Source organism: Mobula birostris, chromosome 5 (genome assembly GCF_030028105.1).
Source record: "Mobula birostris isolate sMobBir1 chromosome 5, sMobBir1.hap1, whole genome shotgun sequence".
Lineage (NCBI taxonomy): Eukaryota > Metazoa > Chordata > Chondrichthyes > Myliobatiformes > Myliobatidae > Mobula > Mobula birostris.
In genome coordinates, this window is record NC_092374.1 from 8,335,865 (window position 1) to 8,359,733 (window position 23,869).

Sequence of the window (23,869 nt, forward strand, 5' to 3'; positions counted from 1 at the left end):
GTGGTGCCCTGGGGAAGAGGCGCTGGCTATCCACTCTATCTATTCCTCTTATTATCTTGTACACCTCTATCATGTCTCCTCTCATCCTCCTTCTCTCCAAAGAGTAAAGCCCTAGCTCCCTTAATCTCTGATCATAATGCATACTTTCTAAACCAGGCAGCATCCTGGTAAATCTCCTCTGTACCCTTTCCAATGCTTCCACATCCTTCCTTGGAGTGATGGAGGATGAGAGGTGACTTGATAGAGGTGTACAAGATGATGAGAGGCATTGCTCCTGTGGATAGTCAGAGGCTTTTTCCCAGGGCTGAAATGGCTAACACGAGGGGGCATAGACTTAAGGTGGTTAGAAGTAGGTACAAGGGGGATGTCACAGGTAAGTTTTTGACACAGAGACTGGTGAGTTCGTGGAATGCACTGCCAGCGACGACGGTAGAGGCGGATACAATAGGGGTTTTTAGGACTCGTTTGGATAGGTACATGGTACTTAGAAAAATAGAGGGCTATGCGGTAGGGAGATTCTAGGTAGTTTCTAGAGTAGGTTGCATGGTCAGCACAACATTGTGGCCGAAGGGCCTGTAATATGCTGAAGATTGCTGTTTCTATGTAAATAGGTTTTAAACTGGCGATTAAAAGTGTCAAAAATGTCAATTAGTTTTGGGTATTGAATTCCATAGTTTAGGAGCGTACTTCAAAAAAACTGACCTGCCGATTATCTTTTGAGGGAGGTAGTTTGAAGAGGCCGGCGGAGTGCTTGAGTAAGATGATAAATCGAAAACATTCTGCAATGTAAGAGCTTTAATAACAAATAAGAGAATTTCAAAGTTAATTTTTAAAGGTACAGGAAGTCGAAGAAGAGTACTGTAGTTAGTCCTGGAGTGATACGTGATTCTGTTGTGGCTTCCGCAGATGTCTCGTCTTTGCTGAGTTTGTGGGATTCTATGGGTTTGCAGGAATTCTGCTGTATTTTGCGTTTTTTTTTTTGGCCGAATTTCGGTTCTTTTCTTGCAGTGATTGTGTATTTTTGCTGTGGTTTACAGCGCTTTGGGTCTTTTTTGCTGGGTTTTTCAGAGAAGTTTATTTGCATTTTGCATGGCTTTTTTTTTTGACAAAATCTTCCCGTGGATTTGCACCTGCCTGATTTGGTTTTACAGAAGTTTCGAATTTTCCGAGAGAGCACTAAGATTATTTATAGTTCAAAAGTGATTCTGATGTCGTTCTTAATCAGCTCCAGTAAGAATCGCCGCACAGTCCCTTGGAAACATGCTGACAAGAGCAAAGCCTGATTCTATAGAAGCTACAAACAAACTTTTCAATGCTTGCGTGACTTTAATTTAAAGTGTGCTGGGTATTAACTGGCCGATTGAACTCATCTCAATGGGCGGAGTGTATTCTAGTTTCTCAGGGTCGCTGGAGACCCGCCTCAAACCGCCATTGGCTCCTTAGTCAACCAGTCTCTGTCGATCATCTCGAGTCCTGCACTGGTTGGATGCAGCGGCTGTCGATCAGTGGTGGGCGAGTCGGGATGGGGGAAGAGTTTACGGGGAGAGCGAATTACTAAACCCACCGATACCCGCGCTTGTCGGTACCGGTTTCTGCTGTTTCAGGTGGGTGATAGTGCTGGAAACAGGCACGGTGTGCGGGAGCCTGGGGAGGGGGGTGTTGTTTTGGGTCGGCAGGAGTGGTGCTGGAAACATCTTGGACCAGAAGGAATAAGAAAGGGTGATCGTTGGCACTGCGGGGACAGTTCTGAATCTGCGGAGTGTGGTACCGGGTCTGCGGGAGCGGTGGAAGAAGAGTGCAGGGTGGGGTGGGGTGGGGGGGGGAGGTCTGCGGGAGCAGATCTGGGAATGTGCCTAGTCTGTGGGAACAGAGCTGGGTGTGTACAGGGCTCTGCGGGAACAGAGCTGGGAGGGTGCCGGGTCTGTGGGAACAGGTTCGTGTCTGCGGGAACAGTGCTGGGAATGTTCGGGTCTGTGGGAACAGAGCTGAGAGTGTGCCGGGTCTGCGAGATCAGTGCGGGGGGGGGGGGGGGTCTGCGGGAACGATGCTGGGAACGTGCCGGGTCAGTGGGAACAGTGCTGGGAGTGTGCGGAGAGTCTGCGGGAACAGATTCTGGGCCTGTCAGAGGAGTGCGAATTATTGCGGGGTTTACGGGAACAGTGGCGCGCGTGTGCTGGGTATGCAGGCGTGCTGCTGGGTGAGTTGGTGTGGAAACAAGGTGCATTTCCTTAGGATTTAGTGGAACTCACACCGATACGAACAGTCTGACCTGATTCAAACCCACAGGTTTTATTAGCGGCTACAGTACAAATCGGGCCATACTAGACTCAAGTGGTCTAGTCGATCTTGGGTGGGTCGCTTAAAAACCTGGCCGGCAGACAGTAGCTGCAGCTGTTTGGTTGTGACCTACTTATTTTATCCAGAGGAGACAGATGTGACGACAGTTGCGGGGGCGGGGGGGGGGGGATGGCAGGGAAGAGATTTGCTCAATGCAGGCAGTTGTTTTGATCTGGAATGTGAAAGCGATAGGGGGCTGGAATAAGCAGATTCCTGAACACACCGATAAATAATATATTGGTCCTGCAGGTTTGGAGTTGTGCGGTGGAGCAGGGCGGAGGAAATTGGTTTAATTTTGTTGCATGTTGATTTATTTGTTTATTGAGAGACACAACACTGTAACAGGGACCTTCCAGCCCAATGAGCCCATGACCCCAAATGACCTACAAACTAGTCTGTGGGAGGAAACCCGAACACACGAAGTAAATCCACACAGTCACGGGGAGAACGTACAAACTCCTAACAGGCAGTGGCGGGAACTGAAACTGGGTCGCCAGCCGCCACGCCAATGTGCCGCCCATGTATGTTCTGAGATACAGTGAGAAGCTTTGTCGTCCAAACGCAACACTCCATACATAAGTACATTAAAGTGAGCTTTATTTGTCACATGGACATCGAGACATACGGTGAAATGTATTATTTGCGTCAACGGCTGACACAGTCCAAGGGAATGCTGGTGGCAGCCCGCAAGTGCCGCCTTGATTCGTGCGTCAACGTGGCATGCCCACAACTCATTAACCCTTACCTATACGTCTTTGGAAGGAGAAAGGGAACCTGAGCACCCGGAGGAAATCGACGTGGTCACAGGGAGAACATGGAAACTTCTTGCAGACAGTGGCAGGAATTGAACCCTGATCACCGGCATTATAAAGCATTACAATAACGACTACACTACTGCACTGGCCAGCTACTAGGTAATGCAAAAGGGGGGAAAAGAACAGAATGTAGAATAAGGTGCTACAGTTACAGAGAAAGTGCAGGCAGACAGATAGGTAGCAAGGGCCATGACAAGATCGATTGTGAGGCCAAGCGTTTATCTTTATCGTACAAGAGAATTGCGTCCACACAGGGGTCTTGTAAGAGTCGGATTGAAGCTGTCTGTTATGTTTTGTAACTTCAAAACATTAAACTAGTTCAAAAGAAGTCTCGGGAGTCCAAAAGGCTGGTCTAACTTTGAGTTTACTTTGAGCGAGGCGCGCACATATCACATGGTAGTGTGATGACATAAGCAAATAACATGTTTTCACATATAACCCGTAATGACTTATGTAAACGAGCAAGAATGCTTTTACACACACACACACTCAAATATAATTGAAATTTTAACACTACGGTCCTTGAGTCTGATGGTACTGTAGGTACTTTTGTATCTTCAGCCCGATGGGAGAGGTGAGAAGGGGGAATGTCTGAGGTGTGTGGGATCATGTTGGCTGCTTTACCGCGGCCGGCAGAGAAGTGTAGACAGAAAAATGGAGGGGAGGCCGGTTTCTCTGATAAATTGGGCTGTACTCACAGCTTTGCAGTTTCTTGAGGTCTTGTGATAATGCCAAAGCTTTGGTTGTGGACCATTGTGTAGGATTTTGCATGGGTGCCTTTTGGAAGTAAACATACAATGGAGATGAGTCTCTTTGGGTAGCCAGCTGAGGATGGAGCAGTTAACAGTAAAAGGCTTTAGTCACACAACAGGCAAAGTCAAAGTTTATTGAAAAAGGATTTGGTGCTTTCCCGGCATATATGATGAATAAACTCTTCTCTGGCTTTCAGCTGGGTACAGGTATCAATTATAACAGGCGTTTCGATGATAAATTTTGCCATTGGCAGAGTTTGCCATCGAGATTTCAGTTATAATCGCTACCTGTACCCAGCTGGAAGCCAGAGTATTCGTCAAGGTTTGCTGTTAAATGCACAAGTGTGTGCACAGGTGCAATGAAAAACTTCCTCGCAGCAGCATCACCACAGGGCCATCGCATCAGATAACAGCATGCATAAGGAAACATCAATTAAACATAAATTATGTACAAAGAACTCAATTAGAAAAATATACAAAGTCCATTTAGTACAAAATGATCAAAACGCTCTTAGAGTTACTCAACAGTAATGATTAGGGTTGTGCCGGTCGGTTCAAGAGCCGAATGGTTGAAGGGAAGTAGCTGTCCTGAACTTGGTGGTATTCAGTACCTCATGCCCTATGGGAGCTGTGAGACGATGGCGTGGCTCGCACGGTTGGGGTCTTTGACAACGGGGGCTGAAACTCTCGCTCGCCTTCTGCATTCACCTCGATGTCTCAATATTCCTTGACACTTTAATCAGCGATTAAGGATGCTTTAAATGGCAAAATGGAGTCGAACATCGACTCGCGCCCCGTCTCGGAGTTTCTCCGCATCGAGGCCACCTGAATATGCGTTCGCTTCCCGGTATCTTCTTGGAGACTTAACTCAAACGATCTCCAAACTTTAAATTGCGGGCTCTAACCGTCCCAGAAAGTCATTTAAAGTGAAAAACAGACATAAAAGAAGTTAAAAAGACACTTTCGTGAGCTATCTGGAAGATAGAGGGAGCGTTGTACGCTGGCGCCATCTTGACCGGAGAAGACGTCAATATCATTGTACCCGCCATCATGGGCATGTATACAGAAGGTGCTGGAAAAGGACCAGGAACATCGTGGAGGATCCCACACACCCTGCTCATGGCCTGTTTATCCCACTCCCATCAGGGAGGAGGTTACGTAGCATTCACACCAGGCCCACCAGACTCAAAAACAAGTTACTTTCCTCAAAAAATAAGGCTGATCAACACTTCCACCCCAACCACCACAACTTTATCATTTCCTGTCAGTCACCTTAGGTATAGTCACTCCTGTGCCTAGCATTACTTAATAGTCATAGTCATAGTCATAGTCATACTTTATTGATCCTGGGGGAAATTGGTTTTCATTACAGTTGCACCATAGATAATAAATAGTAATAGAACCATAGATAGTTAAATAGTAATATGTAAATTATGCCAGTAAATTATGAAATAAGTCCAGGACCAGCCTATCGGCTCAGGGTGTCTGACCCTCCAACGGAGGAGTTGTAAAGTTTGATGGCCACAGCCAGGAATGACTTCCTATGACGCTCTGTGCTGCATCTCTCAGACATGAGTCTCTGGCTGAATGTATTCCTGTGCCCACCCAGTACATTATGTAGTGGATGGGAGACATTGACCAAGATGGCATGCAACTTGGACAGCATCCTCTTTTCTGTCACCACCGTGAGAGAGTCCAGTTCCATCCCTACAACATCACTGGCCTTGTGAATGAGTTTGTTGATTCTGTTGGTGTCTGCTACCCTTAGCCTGCTGCCCCAGCACACAACAGCAAACATGATAGCACTGGCCACCACAGACTCGTAGAACATCCTCAGCATCATCCGGCAGATGTTAAAGGACTACAGTCTCCTCAGGAAATAGACCTCAGGCTCTGACCCTTCTTGTAGACAGCCTCAGTGTTCTTAGACCAGTCCAGCTTATTGTCAATTTGTATCCCCAGGTATTTGTAATCCTCCACCATGTCCACACTGACCCCCTGGATGGAAACATGGGTCACCGGTACTTTAGCTCTCCTCAGGTCTACCACCAGCTCCTTAGTCTTTTTCACATTAAGCTGCAGATAATTCTGCTCACACCATGTGACAAAATTTCCTACCGTAGCCCTGTACTCAACCTCATCTCCCTTGCTGATGCATCCAACTATGGCAAAGTCATCCGAAAACTTCTGAAGATGACAAGACTCTGTGCAGTAGTTGAAGTCCGAGGCGTAAATGGTGAATGGACATACAATCAATCTATGTACATGAGCTATGTACATATGTACATGGATTTATATTTATTGTGTTTTTTTTAAATTATAGAACATAGAATAGTACAGCACAGTACAGGCCCTTCAGCCCACAATGTTGTGCCAACCCTCAAACCCTGCCTCCCATATAACCCCCTCACCTTAAATTCCTCCATATACCTGTCCAGTAGTCTCTTAAACTTCACTAGTGTATCTGCCTCCACCACTGATTCAGGCAGTGCATTCCACGCACCAACCACTCTCTGAGTAAAAAACCTTCCTCTAATATCCCCCTTGAACTTCCCACCCCTTACCTTAAAGCCATGTCCCCTTGTATTGAGCAGTGGTGCCCTGGGGAAGAGGCGCTGGCTATCCACTCTATCCCCCTTATTATCTTGTACACCTCTATCATGTCTCCTCTCATCCTCCTTCTCTCCAAAGAGTAAAGCCCTAGCTCATTGTGTTCTTTATCTTGTTGCAGTTTTTTGTTCTGCTGCATTGGTTCCAGAGAAACAATTATTTTGTTTTCCTTTACTCTTATGTACAGGAAATGGCAGGGTGGAGGTGTAAGGCATTCCTTCCCTCTGAAAACCTGCAGGCCACCCTTGCACCAGGTGTACCACCTGCTTAGCCCCACCCCCACCTCATCAGAGTCACGTGAAGGTGTGGGAGCATGTGCTTGAGCAGCCGGTGAATACCACCAGTCCTGGTTATGTGACCACTGACCCCAGGCAGTCGATCTCTAATGAGTATTGATAATGGCTGGGGCCACCCCTCTTGTAAAGACGCTGCCTGGTGGAAGGCAATGGCAAATTGCCAAGAACAATCAAAGTCCTGGAAAGACCATGATCGCTATGCCCATATGTTGATGATGACTGGAAATTACATTAAGCAATCTTGAATCTTGAAGAAGGTTGCCTCATACACCACACAAGATGTGTACACTGGTATCTTGATGCAACTAGGACACAACGTCCTGTGCTTCTTGATTTGCACAGTTTGAGCACATCAGAATCAGGTTTACTATCACTGGCAAATATCATGAAATTTGTACAAATGTAAATATACAGCAGCAGTACATTGCAATATATAATAATAAAAAGATAAATTATAATACAAAATATATTTTAAAAATGAATAGTGCAAAAAGAGCAAAGAAAGAAAAATAGTGAGGTAGCATTCATGGGTTCATGGACCATTCAGAAATCTGATGGTGGAGGGGAAGAAGCTGTTCCTGAAACATTGAGTGTGAGTCTTCAGGCTCCTTCCCCCCCCCCCCCCGATGGTAGTAATGAGAAGAAGGCATGTCCTGGGTGGTGGGGGTCCGTAATGATGCTCCTACTCTTTGAAGCATCACCTTTCGAAGATGTCCTGGACGCTGGACAGACTAGAGCCCATGGTGGAGCTGGCTGAGTTTACAACTTTCTGCAACTTTTTCCAATCCTGTGCACTGGCCTCTCCTCCCCATACCAGAAGTGGATGCAACTAGTCAGAATGCTCTCCACAGTACATCTGTGCAAATTTGCAAGTGTCTTTCCAACATTCTGCAACTTTTTCCAATCCTGGCAGTCACACCCCTTCTCCCAGACCAGACGGTGATGCAACCAGTTAGAATTCTCTCCATGGTACATCTGTAGAAATTTGCATTGTAATATAATTTTTAGAAATCCCCATTGAGCAGATGATACAAAAGTCTAAAAGCACCAGGCTCAAGGACAGCTTCTATCCCACTGTTAAAAGACTATCAAACTATTCCCAAGTATGATAAGATGGGCACTTCACCTCACATCCTACCTTGTCATGGCCCTGCACCTTGTTGCCTGCCTGCACTGCACTCTCTCTGTAACTGTAACACTTTATTTTGCATTCTGTTATTGTTTCACCCTGTACTACCTCAATGTACTGTTGTAATAAAATCTATCGAAGGGAGCAAACTGTCAATTATTTTGGGCCAAGACCCTCTGATACAGCCTGACTTGCCAAGCTCCTGCAGCATTTTGTGTGTGTTGATCTGGATTTGCAACATGAACAGAACATCTTGTGTTCAGACTGTAAGACTAGAGGCAGAATTGGGCCATTTGGCCCATCGAGTCTGCTCTGTCATTCCATCATGGCTGATTAATTTCCATCTCAGCCCCATTCTCCTGACTTCTCCCCATAGCCCCCTTCTTAAATGCTGAATGATTATATACGGAGGCTGAGCAAGCTGGGTTCATACTCATTGGAATACAGAAGAATTGCAGGTGATCACATCGACACATAAGAATCCGAGGCGGATTGAAAGGTGTATGCTGAGAGCATGTTGCAAGCGGAGTATTAGTTTCAGAATAAGGGGCAAAGTTTCAAAATAAGAGTACATCATTTCAGTAGAGTCAAGGAGAAACTCTTCTCCATTAGAAATTCTGTGCCTTGGAGGGTATAGAAGCATAGAGTACTAAAGCAAGACCTTCAGCCCATCTATTATTCCCTCTAGTCCCATCAACGTGGACCACAGCCCTCCACAACCCACCCATCTGTGTACTTATCCAAACTTCTCTTTAAAGTTGCAATTCATGGTGCTTCCACTACTTTGGCTGGTAGCTTGTTCCACACTCTCACCATCCTCTGATTGAAGAAGTTCACTCTTGGGTTCCCCTTGGGCATTCCACCTTTCACCCTTAACCAATGACCTCTAGACTCACCCAATCTCAATGGAGCAAGCCACTGGTGAACACTGACAGAAAAGTTAAAATACAGAACTGAGGGCCAGGTGCTGGACACTGGGATCTACCCGACGTCCACTTTTGACTGGCACGTGTACAATGGGCTGCCTGGCCCTTCTCTTCCCGTGAAATCATCGGCTGGAAGGTTAACTAACTCTTTCTCTTTCGACAGGGGCCGTCTGTTTTGGGTTTTGTGGTCCCATTTGGGAGTATTTCCCCTCCACCCGGCTGCTGGTATGCAATTGGATTTCCCGGGGCCGGAAGATGTGCTTGAAAAACACAGCAGAAGTTGAAGGGATGCGGTGACTTCAGTATCTGGGACGTCCCTTCCCCCTTGGCCAACCGGTATCAAAATGGACGGACTGTATTCACGTCGGACGTGGATGTGCGCGGCAGAGTCAGTATGTGCTGCCCAGTCCTGCTTGTCACCGAGATGAGACGGCAACCTACAAGAATGGCATATTTCTTCTCTGCTGGGATTTAGTGAGGATGCAACATTGCCAGTTTTATTAAAGTCTACATTACTGAAATTAGCGGAACATTACGCTGTGTGGGATCTGGGTACATTGCTTTGGAACGATGAAGTTCAGAGCCTGCATGAAGGTGTGTGTTCTTGCTTTGCTCCCGCTCTCCGGCTTTCTGATCCTGGCTTTCCGAGAGCCTGCAGGTCGGAGTGAGAAGCCCGGCCACCTTGCGAGGGACAGCCTCCTGGAGCGGCCGAAAGGCAAGGGAGGAGACCCAACGGGGAGCGCGGGGGTGGACTTTGTGTCCCTGTTCAGTCCGGTACAGCAACCTCCCCCCTGCCGGCCGTACCAAGACCTGATGGTACTGGTGACATCGGCCCCGCTCCACGTTGACCGCCGGGACGCCATCCGGGGCAGCTGGGCGCGGCGCCGGCTCTCCAGCCCCTTCTCCTGGCAGGTGGTCTTCCTAGTCGGCCGGGCCAGGGAGCAGAGCGCTGAGGCCGCTGTCCAGGAAGAGCAGGAGATCTTCGGGGACCTTCTGCTCGGTGACTACGTGGACACCTACCGCAACCTGACACTAAAGGTCATGCACGGGCTGAGCTGGGCCACCAGCGCCTGCCGACCCTCCTACATCCTGAAGACCGACGACGACTGCTTCGTGAACACTGACCTTCTGCCCGGCTTCCTGGTGAGGGACAACCCGATTAGGACGGGGCTCTACACAGGATCGCTGTTCCCGGCCGAGCGCAGAGACGTGATCCGCGACCCCGGCAGTAAGTGGTACGTGTCGCGGCAGGACTACGGGAGGAAGCGCTACCCGCCCTATGCCAGCGGGGTGGGCTACGTGCTCTCCCTGGATGCCGCCCGCGATCTGCTGGCGGCCGCCACCTCCATCCGGCCCATCCCCGTGGAGGACGCGTACGTCGGTATCCTGGCGGAGGCGGCCGGCATCACCCCGCAGGACAGTGGACGCTTCACCAAGCACAATATGAGCTGGCGGGTGTGCAACTACAGGTATCTGATGGTGATCCATCAGCTCAACGCCCAGCAACAGCGCCTGGCCCACAGCAAGATGGTGCAGGCGTGGACGGCGTGTCCCCACAGCACTGACATCACCAACTGGGACTGAAGGTGGCTGGCTCACAAAGTGGTCGGGTGGAAGGGAACCGTAACTTCCCAGTTATGGGACTATTAAATGGTTCCTTATTATGATAAGAGGGGCTCTTGTCCTCACCATCTGATCAGCCAGTCCTGTTGGAGAGTCTCGGCCTGAAACGCCAGCTGTTCATCCTGCTGAGTTCCTCTAGCATTTTGCGTGCGCTGCTCTGGATTTCCCGCATATAAGAACGCAATAATAAAGCACGCTACAAGATAGCTCATATTCATTGATTCCATGTCCATAAAGTGACGCTAGGCACAGGGGTGTCTGTGCTTAAGGTGACTGACAGGAAATGATAAGGTAGTGGTGGAGGGGGTGGAGTGGAGCAGGGTAACGGGTGGAGGTGTTGCTTGCGGAGAAGTAACTGCCCTGGTGTGAATGCCTCCTCCCTGCTGGGTGTAGGACAGGCAGTCCATGAGCAGAGTGGGTTAGATCCGTCATCACGTTCCCGGCCCTTTTCCAGCACCTTTCTGTAGACATGGGAAACCCCGCTGGTTTTCTTGGCTGCGTCAGTCTGGGGATTACTCACTCCGGTCCCCCTAAACCCGTGAGATTGAAACGCTCCCTCACCCCAGACCCCGGTTTGCGTGCATGCTGTGTAACTTACTACCCTGTTACAGCTCGGTGCCTAGAAATAACAGACTGCACACTGCATACGATTAAAGGAATTCTATCTATGAATCTTAACTAAAGGGTTAGTAAATAAAAGAGGGAAGTAAAATGAAAAGGGCCCGATATAATTGAACAGTCAAACGTGCACAAGTGAGAGCCCAACTCTCCCCAAAATTCATATTTACCGATCCTCAGTCGATCTCGGCACCTGGCTCCAGCGAATCACGGTCCCCCACCGGGTCGAATCCTCCGACCGGTTGTCTCCAGCATCCTCCCTCTTCATCTCCCGCCGAACAAAGACCCCAGCACATATTCCCAAGCACCCGTTATCTCTAACCATAACCCAAACATGGCTTCTACAGAAAGACCATTACATTAGCTGTGAAACCTTTTCCAGTGTGTTACATATGTCATTGATGGTGGGTAAGCTAGTGCCGGTAATGCATTGGGTAGTTTTGACTACCTGTTGTAAGTCTTCCTGTCCACCACAGTGCAGTTGCCGTATCATGCAGAAATGCAAGTATTAGCTGCTCTCTACTGCCCATTTGTAGAGTGGCGTAAGCATAGATGTCCACAGTCCAGCTCACTTCAGCCTCCTTGGAAGGTAGGGGCTTTGGTGAAATTTCCTGATTATGTGGGATGTGTTTAGAGACCATGAGAGCCCCGCTGTTATAGGACTATTAAGTGTTTCCCCCAGTAGTATAATATGGGCTGTTGACCTAACAATTTGATCAGCCTGTCCTGATGGAGAATCGTTGCCTGAAACGTCAACTGTTCATTCTCCTCCATAGATGCTGCCTGATCTGCTGAGTTCTTCCAGTATTTGTGTGTATGTTGCTCTGGATTTCCAGCATCGGCAGAATCTCCTGTGTTTGTGTCTTCATAATCTACGTCTATCTAATTTTACACCTTATTGTTCGACTGCACTGCACTTTCTCTGTAGCTGTTGCACTTTACTCTGCATTGTTGTTCTGCCTCAATGCACTGTACAATGATCTGAACCGTAGTAACAGTAGGCAAGTGAAATTTTTTCACTGTATCTCTGTACATGTGACAATAATAAACCAAATCCAATACTACAGACCTGGGATGTTCAGGGCCGGTGTCCAAGAACAGAGCAGTGGAAATCCGAAGCTCTCTTCTAAATGGTTTATTATTGTCACATGCACTGAGATACTGTGAAAGGTTTGGTTTGACCAGTCGCGGTTGTCTGCCCTGAGATGAACCCCCGAACCTGGAGGACCAGTGGACCACTCTTACTCTGGCCCCTACCTTTTGACCTGTATGGCATGGATGACCCTACCAAGAGCCAAAGCATAAAGCCCTCATTCATGCTAACAGGGTTCTCTGGGTCATTGAGGCATGCAAGACTCCAAACCCTATGACAACATTGTAGTTCTCCTAGAGGACATAAGTACGTTGAGGTAGCTTAAACGGAAAACAAAACTGAAGGCAGAATGAAGTGGTCCATTTACAAAGACAGGGCAGTGCAGGCACATAAATTGCAAATGTCCGTGATGATCCAAATTGAGAGCTCAAGAACAGAACAGCAGTGCACTGGAGAAGCCATTTGGCCCACAATGTGTTGGTCTTGATGTTGACATACATTAAACATCCTCCTCATACTTCTCCATAGTCATGTGTCTGTCTAGAAACCTGTTAAACTCCAGCAAACTGCCTGATTCCACCTACTACCCCCAGTAACCCATCCAGGCATAGCACTCTCTATGTGAAAGAAAACTTCAGGTTAAGTTGCCTTTAAACTTCCCCCTCGCCATAAAAAAAAACATGTTCTCTGGTGATTCTACCATGGGGAATAGATTCTGACCATCTGCTCTTTCTATGCCTCTCATAACTTAAAAAAAAACCTCTACTGGGTCTCGCAAACACGAGGAAATCTGCAGATGCTGGAATTTCAAGCAACACACATAGAGATGCTGCCTGGACTGCTGCATTCACCAGTAACTTTTATGTGTACTGCTCTATTGGGTCTTCCCTGTGCTTCCAAAACTCACAAGAAGAACCACACAAAGTTGTCCAATTTTTCCCAACAGCTCATACTCTCTAAACTACTCAGCATGCTGGCGAATCTTTCTGCACCTTTTCCATTCTCCACGAACTTCCTATACTGGAACGACCAGAACTGCACACAATACTTCAAGTGAGGCCTGACTAAAGTTTTACGTTGCTGTAGTGTGACTTCCTCATTCTTGTACTGAATGCTACACCCCTGAGTGTTTCATCTTCCATGTATGAGAGATTAATTCAAGTCTGATAACCACTGGGATAGAAGCGGTCCTTGAGCCTGGAGGTACGTCTTCCCATGTTCCAAAGTATGGGGTACTTGGCGCCAGAAGCATGGCAACAACTGCAGGCTGCCCCCAGCACATCCTCCTCCTGTGTGCAAACAACACATTTCACTGTATGTTTCAATGTACAAGTGACAAGTAAAGCTAATATTTACTTTTTACATTCTAATTCTACTCCTATGTCTTATGGGCGGGGGTGGAGATAAATCTCCACCAAAGAAGGTGTAAGGCACTCCTCCCTTATGCTAGCCCCTCCAGGTCACCCTTGGGCAAGGTGTTACACCTACTTAGACCCGCCAATCAGTGTCATGTGAAGCCATGGGGGCAGGTGATGGATGGTCGTATGAGCAGCTGGTGTATATCTCAAGTCCTGGTTACGTGGCCACTGATGCCAGGCAGACAATCTCTGAAGAATATTGATAATGGCTGGGGTCACCTGTCTTGTAAAGCTATTGTCCAGAAGAAGGCATTGGCAAACCAATTCTGTAGGAAAAATTTGCCTAGAACAATCATGGTCATGGGACCATGATTACCCACATCAGATGACGCAGCACAAGATGATGATATCTTATGGACTGTAACCTGTGACCCCTAATCCATAGCTGTGGCATGTCTGGTCAGCTGACCTCTTCCTGGGCTCGTTCCCTGTCACCTTGCATCAAAGTGTCCCTCCAAGTGGACAGTTTCCTGTTGGGTAATGACACAGAGTGAAGATTCATTTCCAGAGTTTAGTCCTTTTATTTGGTAAATTTGTAGAAATGCAAAGCAGTCTACAGTCCAATGGAATGCAGTGACCTCTCCCAGGCACTGCCTCTGTCAAAAGCTATTGGTTGGTCTGCAGACCAACAGAACACTGTTTGAGAGGTGGCTGAATATTTTCCTACAGATACAAAATACTGGAGCAACTCAGCATGTTAAGCATCAGCCACTGTGCTGAGATCCTTCATCAAGACTGACCTGATACTCTTCATTAGGTCTCAGCCCGGAACATCGACTCTTTTATTCATTTCCTAAATGCTGCCTCACCTGCTGAGTTCCTCCAGCATTATTGTATGTGTTATTCTGGACGTCCAGAATCTCTTGAGTTTATATTCCTACACATCTTGATCTTTGGAAAGTAGCTGATTATATCCCTATGTATCTCAATCTCTGACTCCACCTCACCTCCCTGATCTTTTTGGGTGAATTTTAAAACCTTTGGTGGCAATGTTATGCCAGTAACTGGCATTAGGACAGATTCAGGATGGGAAACATCACCAGCTGCATTGAGGCAAATGCCTACATGAGGCTGGGTGGGACAGGAGGTGGAACTGCTGCTCAGGTTCAATCCCTACCTTAGGTGCCGTGTGGAGTTTGCACATTCTCCCCATGGCTGCTTGGGTTTTCGAATTGTACAGGTCGTTCAGCACAAGATAAGCCTGCTCCACGATCAATCCTACCCAGGGGTTCCCGAAGTAGGGTCTACAGATTCTTCAGTTAATGTAGGGGTCCATGGCTTAAAAGAGATTGGGAACCCCTGATCTAACCCTTCCTTCACTCATAGCCCCTCCATTTTTCTTTCATCCATGTGCCTATCTTAAATGTCCCTAATATATCTGCAAGGTGTTCTCTGGATGCTTCAGTTTCTTCCCACCGCCCCAAGAATTGCAGGCTGGTGGTTAACTGGTTACCATAACCTTGGTGCAGATAGATGGCAGAAAAATCTGTAGAATGTTAGAGGAAGTGGGGTAGAGGGAAATGGGTAGGAGAGCCAGCAGGGACTTGGGGCCATTCCCATACATGGCCCAGAGATTGCAGTTATTGCTTTCCAAATGATGCTCAAAGCAATTAGCCGATTTATCTGGCATCAACTAGGTGGTCAGAAATTCTGGCGAATAAGCAAATATGGGGTCAATTACTTGAATCTGTGGTACAATCCCATCAACAACACCAGAACTGATTGAAACGATGCTTCTTCCCTGAGTTTGTGATTGTAGAATACTGTTGTATAAGCAGACCTCTTAAAGGAATTACTTCCATTTAGAGTTGGAGGCCATCTATTGGTGTTACCAGCTACTATCTGACACACTGGATTGGAACCTGGCATCCTCCAGTCTTAATAGAAAGTTATTTATCGACACAATGCAGAGTAGACCCTTCCATCCCTTCAAGCCATGCTGCCCCAGCAACTCCGATCAACTATGGAAGAAGGTAGATGATCTTGCATTGCAGTTATATTGGCAGGTACCACGTTGTAGCAACACTGAGTCGTGGCTGAAAGAAGACTGTAGTTGGGAGCTTAACATCCAAGGATACAACTTGTATCGAAAGCACAGGCAGATATGCAGTAGGCAGAAGGAGTGGGGTGGCTCTGTTGGTTTAAAAAGATGAAATCAAACCCTTAAAGAGGTGACATAGGATCGAAAGATGTAGAATCCATGATGGTAGAGTTGATAGTGCAAGGGTGAAAAGACCCTGATGGGAGTTGTATACGAGCCTCCATATAGAAGCCAGGATGTGGGATACAAATTACAACAGAATACAGAAATGGCATGTAAAGAGGGCAATGTTATGGTAGTCATGGGGTATTTCAATATACAGGTAGATTGGAAAAATCAGATTGGTGCTGGATCCCAAGAGATAGAATTTGTAGATTGCCTAGCAGATGGCTTTTAAGAGCCGCTTGTGGTTGAGACCAACAGGGGAAAGGCAATTCTGGATTGGGGGTTGTATAATGAACCAAATTTAAATAGAAGGCCCAAGATAAAGGAACCTTTAGGAAGCAGTGATCATATAAGACCACAAGATATAGGAATATATGTAGGCCATTTGTCCCATCAAGTCTGCTCCACCATTCAATCATGGGCTGATCCAATTCTTCCAGTCATTCCCACTCCCCTGCTTTCACCCCATACCCTTTGATGCCCTGGCTAATCAAGAACTTATTTATCTCTGCTTTAAATACACCCAATGCCTTGACCTCCACAGCCACTCGTGGCAACAAATTCCACAGATATTAAGATATAATTCACCCTGCGATTGGAGAGGGAGAAGATAGTCATATGTATCAATATTAGTGGAGTAAAGGGAATAACAGAGACATGAGAAAAGAGTTGACTAAAGTTGATTGGAAGGGGACACTAGCAGGGATGATGGCAGAACAGCAATGGCTGAAGTTTCTGAGGACAATTTGGAAGGCACACAATAGCTACATCCCAAAGATGTAGTAGTATTCTAAGGAGAGGATGAGGCAACTGTGACTGAGAAGGGAAGTTGAAAGCCGTATGAGCAAAGGATACAATATAGCCAAAATTAGTGGGAAGTAAGAGGATTGGGAGGCTTTAAAAAAAAGAACAGAAGGGAATTATAAAAGCCATTAAGAAAGAGAAAAGATGAAATATGAAGAAGAGCTAGCCAATAATATAAAAGAGAGGTGAGAGTGGACTTTGGACCACTGGAAAATAATGCTGGTAATAGGAAACAAATGAGGAACATAGTAAGTATTTTGTGTCAGTCTTCACTAGGGAAGACAATGGCAGTTATTCCAGAAATTTGAGAGTGTCGCAGGCAGAAGTGAGTGCTGTGGCTATTAAGGAGAAAGTACTTGGGAAGCTGAAAGTTCTGAACATAGATAAATCAACTGGACCAGATGGACGATGAGTTCCGAAAGAGAAGGCTGAAGAAATTGTGGGAGGCATTAGTAACAATCTTTCAGGAATTTCTAGATTCTAGAATGGCTCTGGAAGACTGGAAAAATTCCAAATGTCACTCCACTCTTTAAGAAGGGAGAGGGGCAGAAGAAAGGAAAAGATAAACCAGAGTGGCTGACTTCAGTAGTTGGGAAGATGTTGGGAGTCCACGATCAGGGATGAGGTTTAGGGGTACTTGGAAGCACATGATTTAAACAAGGCCAAAGTCAGCATGGTTTCCTCAAGGGAAAATCTTCCCTGACAAATCAGTTAGAATTCTTCAAAGAAATAGCAAGCAGGATAGACAAAAGATGTCGTGTACTTGGATTTTCAGATGGTCTCTGACTAAACGCTGCACATGAGGCTGTTTATCAAGATAAGAGCCCATGGTATTACAGGAAAGTTACTGGTATGGATACAGCATTGGCTGATTGAAGGAGACAAAGGGAGCCGTTTCTGGTTGGTCGCCAGTGTCTAGCAGTGTTCTGCAGAGGTTGCTGTTGGATGACAGAATTGATGGCTTCGTAGATAAGTTTGCAGACAATACAAAGACAGGTGGAGGGGCAAATAGTGTTCAGAAAAGGAGTCTGCAGAAGGACTTGGGTATATTGGGTGAACAGGCAGAGAAGTGGCAAATGGAATATAATGTAAGGGTCATTCACCTTGGTAGAAGGAATAAAGGTTCCCATTTTCTAAATGGAAGAAAATTTAAAAATCGGAGATGCAAAGGAGCATGGAAGTTCTTGTGCAGGATTCCTTATAGGTTAACTTGCAGGTTGAGTTGGTGGTGAGGAAGACAAATGCGATGTTAGCATTCATTTCAAGACGACTAGAATATAAAAAACAAGGATGTAATGCTGAGGCTTTATAAGGCACTGATCAGACTGCACTTGGAATACTGTGTGCAGGTTTAGTTATTTAGTCATACTTTATTAATCCCGGGGTAAACTGGTTTTCGTTACAGTCGCTCCACAAATAATAACTAGTAATAGAACCGTAAATAGTTAAATAGTAATATGTAAATTATGCCAGTAAATTATGAATTAAGTCCAGGACCAGCCTACTGGCTCAGGGTGTCTGACCCTCCAAGGGAGGAGTTGTAAAGTTTGATGGCCACAGGCAGGAATAACTTCCTCTGATGCTCGGTGCTGCATCTCGGTGGAATGAGTCTCTGGCTGAATGTACTCCTGTGCCCACCCAGTACATTATGTAGTGGATGGGAGACATTGTCCAAGATGGCATGCAACTTCGACAGCATCCTCTTTTCAGACACCACCATGAGAGAGTCCAGTTCCATCCCCACAACATCACTGGCCTTACGAATGAGTTTGTTGATTCTGTTGGTGTCTGCCACCCTCAGCCTGCTGCCCCAGCACACAACAGCAAACATGATAGCACTGGCCACCACAGACTCGTAGAACATCCTCAGCATCGTCCGGCAGATGTTAAAGGACCTCAGTCTCCTCAGGAAATAGAGACGGCTCTGGCCCTTCTTGTAGACAGCCTCAGTGTTCTTTGACCAGTCCAGTTTATTGTCAATTCGTATCCCCAGGTATTTGTAATCCTCCACCATGTCCACACTGACCCCCTGGATGGAAACAGGGGTCACCCGTACCGGTTTGGGCCCCTTATCTAAAAGGGATGTGCTGGCATTGAACAGAGTCCAGAGGAAGTTCATGAGAATGATTCTGGAAATGAAAAGGTTAACATGCCACTAATGTTTGATGACACTGGATCTAATTGAATCATATTGAATATTGAATGCTCTATACAGAGCGGACGTGGGGGAAACGTTTTCTATCGTGAGTGAGTCCAGGACCAGAGGGCACAGCATCAGAATAGAGGGATGTCCATTTCAGAACAGAGATGAAGAGGAATTTCTTTAGCCAGAGGGTAGTGACTCTGTGCAATTCATTGCCACAGACGGCTGTGAATCCAAATCATTGGGTGCATTTAAAGCAGCGATTGACAAGTTGTTGATATTCAGGGTGTCAAAGTTATGGGGAGAAAACAGGAAAATGGGGTTGGGAGAGATAAAAGGTGCAATGGCGGCAAAGACTCAAAGGAGCAGAATTAGTCCATTCAGCCCAACGTCTTATGGTCTTAACCCTAACCAATCACAGGACAATTTACAATGACCAATTAAACTGCCCGGTATGTCTTTGGACCGTGGGAGGAAACCGGAACACCCGAGGATAACCCACACGTTCCATAGGGAGGACGCACATTGACTCCTTAGAGAATGTCATAAATGAACTCCGCCGTGTCCCTAGCGGTAATAGTATTGCCCTATCCACAAACCTACCGTGGCACCCATTGCAGGACTGGTCAGGAAGAGGCTGATGACAGAGGGCTTGGACTGTAAACAGTCAGAGTATTGAGAGTACCTTTCACAAAAACTGTTCCTCGACACAAACAAAAATAAAAAACGGGGAAGGAAACATCAAAGATCAAAGCTTTATTAAACTCTGACTCTTCGGCCAGACAATAAAGAGCAAGAAAGATTAACCAAATGGTTACAAAAGGTGTCCTCAAAATAGAACAATATTTGCCCAATTTACAACAACATATCTGTGCACACTGGGATCTCTCAGTTTCCCCTCTTTCAAGGAGATTTATCTGTACATAGCTGAGTATCTCCACCTCTTTCTCTCCCAGGGAGATGTATCTTTACAACTGCTGGGAATCTTAGTCAAGTGTAGTGGGGGAGATGCATCTTTACATTGGGAACCCAGTCACTTCGTGGATGAACTCTCCCTATAATAACAAGTCTCCATCACGTGTATCTCCCAGGGAGAGTTTTCTGTTGGAGTCCTTCCCTGGAAGATGGTTTCAGAGGCCAATTCAATGTGTGGGTGTCTGTACATTGCTACGACTGCCTCCCACTCCCCATATCACCCCCACTCCAAAGATTTACATCGCAAAATAGCTCAGCCCTTTCGTTAAGAGAACACCCAGCACAGGGCTACCTATACATTATGTGGTGGTGTAGCTATTGTCCTGTTCACTGCACTGGAGTTAAGAGGTATAGTAGATGATATAAACACCATGATTTCTCTGGCTCCCACACCCCCTGCAGGCAATTTCAAGCAACGATATGGGGATCTTTAACTGAATGACGCCAGGGCAGGTGTCTGTGCACATAGTGCAGGAACACAGGTCTCACCAAAGTTAGGTTAGACATTTCCATCATCTTGGGGCTGACAGCTCTCTGCATTCAGCTACTTACTGACTCTCCCAGTCAACAATGATTGCCATTAGTCAAGGCAGCAAAGGTTATGGGGAGAAGGCAGGAGAATGGAGTTGAGTGGGGTAATTAATCAGCCATGACGGAATGGTGCAGCAGACTCGACGGGCCAAATGGCCTAATTCTGCTTCTACGTCTTGTGGTCTTGTAATGACACTGGCCTGCACATTTAATCTGCCACTCGTCAGTACGATATACAAGGCCAAAACTACCGTGAATTGGGGAAGCCAGTGCTGGACAGATGCCCTCTACCTCAGGGCAGTTAGGGTGGAGACCCATCTCTCCCTTCAGGGGCGACTGGAGAATAAACCCTCTGCGAGGAATGAATATTGCTTAAAATACACCATAAGCAAACAGCAATAGTTTTAAAAAATCCAAGTGCACAGATCAAAAATAAACAAAGACAAAATACAACCAAAATCCATTGTGTGTATACACCAGTTTAAGATTTGTGCCCCACTCAAGGACAAAATATTGCACCAGGTATTGTTAAAGGCACCACCTGAATGTACCACACTAACCAACCCTCTCTCTTTGTGTTAAAAAATCATAAGAGAAATGATTAATACAAGGAACTTTCGAGATCTAACTAAAATCTTTTGAACCAAAGCAGCCATGCGCTTATATACAAGGCCAAAGTCAGCCTGATGTCTAACTGGAGGTGTGGGGGAGATGGGGAAATGAAGAGATCAAACAGGAGAACGGAGTTGGCAGTTCAGACGGGTTTCTGTAGGAGGTGTTTGGTGAGTGGAAGGGTGTCCTTGGGAGGAGGGTGGGATTCCCCGTGGGTCAGAAAAGGGATTGGGATGTGGGGAATACAGCGGAGTTCGGTGGCGGGTGGGGGAGCACTCCATTAGGGAGGATGGTTGGCAAGAGGCTCTGCGAGAATGTCGGTGGTGGGGGAAGCATGCCCGTGGGGAGGTTGGTTGGGAAGTCCCCATTGGATGGTTGGGGGAGCATTGCCATGGGGGGGGGGCAGTTGGTTGGGAAGTCTCAATTGGATGGTTGGGGGAGCATTGCCATGGGGGGGGGAAGTTGGTTGGGAAGTCTCCATTGGATGGTTGGGGGAGCATTGCCATGGGGGGGGGGGAGTTGGTTGGGAAGTCTCCATTGGATGGTTGGGGGAGCATTCCCATGGGGGGGGAGGTTGATTGGGAAGTCTCCATTGGATGGTTGGGGGAGCATTCCCATGGGGGGGGGGAGGTTGATTGGGAAGTCTCCATTGGATGGCTGGGGGAGCATTCCCATGGGGGGGGAGGTTGATTGGGAAGTCCCCCCCCCATTGGATGGTTGGAGGAGCATTCCCATGGGGGGTAGAGGTTGATTGGGAAGTCCCCCCCCCATTGGATGGTTGGAGGAGCATTCCCATGGGGGGTAGAGGTTGATTGGGAAGTCCCCCCCCCATTGGATGGTTGGAGGAGCATTCCCATGGGGGGTAGAGGTTGATTGGGAAGTCCCCATTGGATGGTTGGAGGAGCATTCCCATGGAGAGATTGGTTGGGAAGTCTCCATTGGATGGTTGGTGAGGCATTCCCATGGGGAGGAGGTCGGTTTGGGGGTTGTGTGCGTGTCTCCTTGGGGTGGAGGTTGGCAACGGGTGAGATTGATCTCTTGAGGGTGGAGGGTTGGCCGGGATGAGGACAGGGCCACTCTCGGGACAAGGTTAGGCCTGCGGAATGTGTCGCGGGCCCTGCTCAGAAGGGTAACTCAGGCTGCGGTAGCGGGCCGGTCGGGACGGCCGCATGCACACAGGCGGGAAGAAGGCGAAGCCCGGTAGGCAGCAGCCCGGGCACGACACCGGCTCGTCCGACTCGGACCCGCCATCACACACCAGCGGAACATCGGACGCATGCGCGACCTCACCACGCGGCTGCCCCACGCTGACGTCGATCATCGACACCGGCGCTTGCGCACTAGCTGACCGACCCCGACCCGGCGCTGTAACCGTCAGCACCGGCACCTGCGCAATCTCATTCCCCGGCGAAGGGGCCGTCAGCACATGCGCACTGTCCGACAACCCGACCGTTGATGCTGGGGCATGCTCGCTTTCTGACGACCACGTCCCTTTGGCAGAGACTGGCGCACGCGCACTGTCCGTCAACCCGATTTCTCTCACGGATAACTTTGTCATCGCCGCGTGGGTATTGTCCGTCAGCCCGGTGCCTCGTGCGGGAACCGTGGAAGCGTGAGTACTATTCGACGACTGGGAGGCTGTCGCGAGGGCACGCACACTCTCCGTCAACCCCGCACCCTGCGCCGGGAGTGTCAACGCCTCCGCATGCGTACTATCCGTCAATCCGGCTCTCCGCGCCGGCTCTGTGAACGACCCCGCATGCGTAATATCCATCAGTCCGGTCCCCTGCGCTGCGACTGTTAATGACGACGCATGCGCGGTGCCGGAGTCCGGCCCATGTTGCCTAGTGGCCCGGTCGCCTCCAGAGGGTGGGATCGGCTCGCTGACCGTCTCAACGTTTGCTGCGCCGCCGCCGCACGGCCTGCCGTCCGAGGCGGATTCTCGGTGCACTTCTGGGGAGCCAGAGACCCCACTGGCTCCCCCGTACCCGGCGGAGGGCCCATGAGTCTCGGCCGCCGCCTGCTCTTCCTCCTGGTCGCTGTCGTCCGCCTCCAGTCCGAGGCGGCACAGCGGCCCGGCCTGGCGGAAGAAGTGCGACCCGCGGCTGAGCACGGGCGACGAGGGCAGTGAGTAGCAGCGTCGGGCCGGCAGCAGCAGGGCGGGCAGGCCGCGGCCCGCCCCCGTCAGCGGCTCGGGGGTGGTGGGCATGGGGACGTGGCAGGCGGCGGCGGGCGGCAGCTCGAAGGTCAGCGAGATGACCGACTTGCTGGGCGAGTCGTACAGCTTGATCTTGCCGCCCTTCAGGTCCTCCCGGCCCGAGAACGGATTAAACCGGGCTCGCAGCCCTGGCATCTCGCCGGTCGGCGACAACATGTCCGAGTGGCTGCGTGACAGCCGGGGCTCGCGCTGGATCCGAAGGCTGTTAGACAGGCTGTCGCTGGTGCCCCGGGGACGCCCTCCACTGCCGCTCCGGGCTGCTTCCTGGCACTGGCCTGCTCCTCCTGTATGAGAGAGATGGGGAACAGAAAGTCAGATAAAGTGAAGCTGCCTCTACACTGTCCCATCACACACTCCCGGGGTCAGACACAGAGTGAAACTCCCTCTACACTGTCCCATCACACACTCCCGGGGTCAGACACAGAGTGAAACTCCCTCTACACTGTCCCATCACACACTCCCGGGGTCAGACACAGAGTGAAACTCCCTCTACACTGTCCCATCACACACTCCCGGGGTCAGACACAGAGTGAAACTCCCTCTACACTGTCCCATCACACACTCCCGGGGTCAGACACAGAGTGAATCTCCCTCTACACTGTCCCATCACACACTCCCGGGGTCAGATACAGAGTGAAGCTCCCTCTACACTGTCCCATCACACACTCCCGGGGTCAGACACAGAGTGAAACTCCCTCTACACTGTCCCATCACACACTCCCGGGGTCAGATACAGAGTGAAGCTCCCTCTACACTGTCCCAT

At 48.5% G+C, this 23,869-nt stretch overlaps 2 protein-coding genes across 2 annotated transcripts in view; one reads left to right on the plus strand and one right to left on the minus strand.

The window, feature by feature from the left end:
- Positions 1-1,516: 1,516 nt before the first annotated feature.
- On the plus strand, positions 1,517-10,678 carry LOC140197522 (beta-1,3-galactosyltransferase 5-like). The gene is made up of 2 exons (XM_072257556.1): positions 1,517-1,604; positions 9,029-10,678. Exon 2 carries the CDS (start codon positions 9,436-9,438, stop codon positions 10,447-10,449), a length of 1,014 nt encoding a protein of 337 aa, XP_072113657.1. The 5' UTR covers positions 1,517-1,604; positions 9,029-9,435; the 3' UTR covers positions 10,450-10,678.
- An 8,827-nt stretch (positions 10,679-19,505) lies between these two features.
- LOC140197521 (dual specificity testis-specific protein kinase 2-like) overlaps positions 19,506-23,869 on the minus strand; it is a 134,112-nt gene continuing 129,748 nt past the window's right edge. The window contains exon 10 of the mRNA XM_072257555.1: positions 19,506-23,390. Within this exon, the coding sequence (XP_072113656.1) occupies positions 21,979-23,390 (1,412 nt within the window). The 3' untranslated portion in view covers positions 19,506-21,978. The remainder of the gene's footprint in view (positions 23,391-23,869) is intronic.

Bases quoted from the DNA above. Each gene is read 5' to 3' on its own strand.
- LOC140197522 (XM_072257556.1), top strand. From the start codon at position 9,436: ATGAAGTTCAGAGCCTGCATGAAGGTGTGTGTTCTTGCTTTGCTCCCG.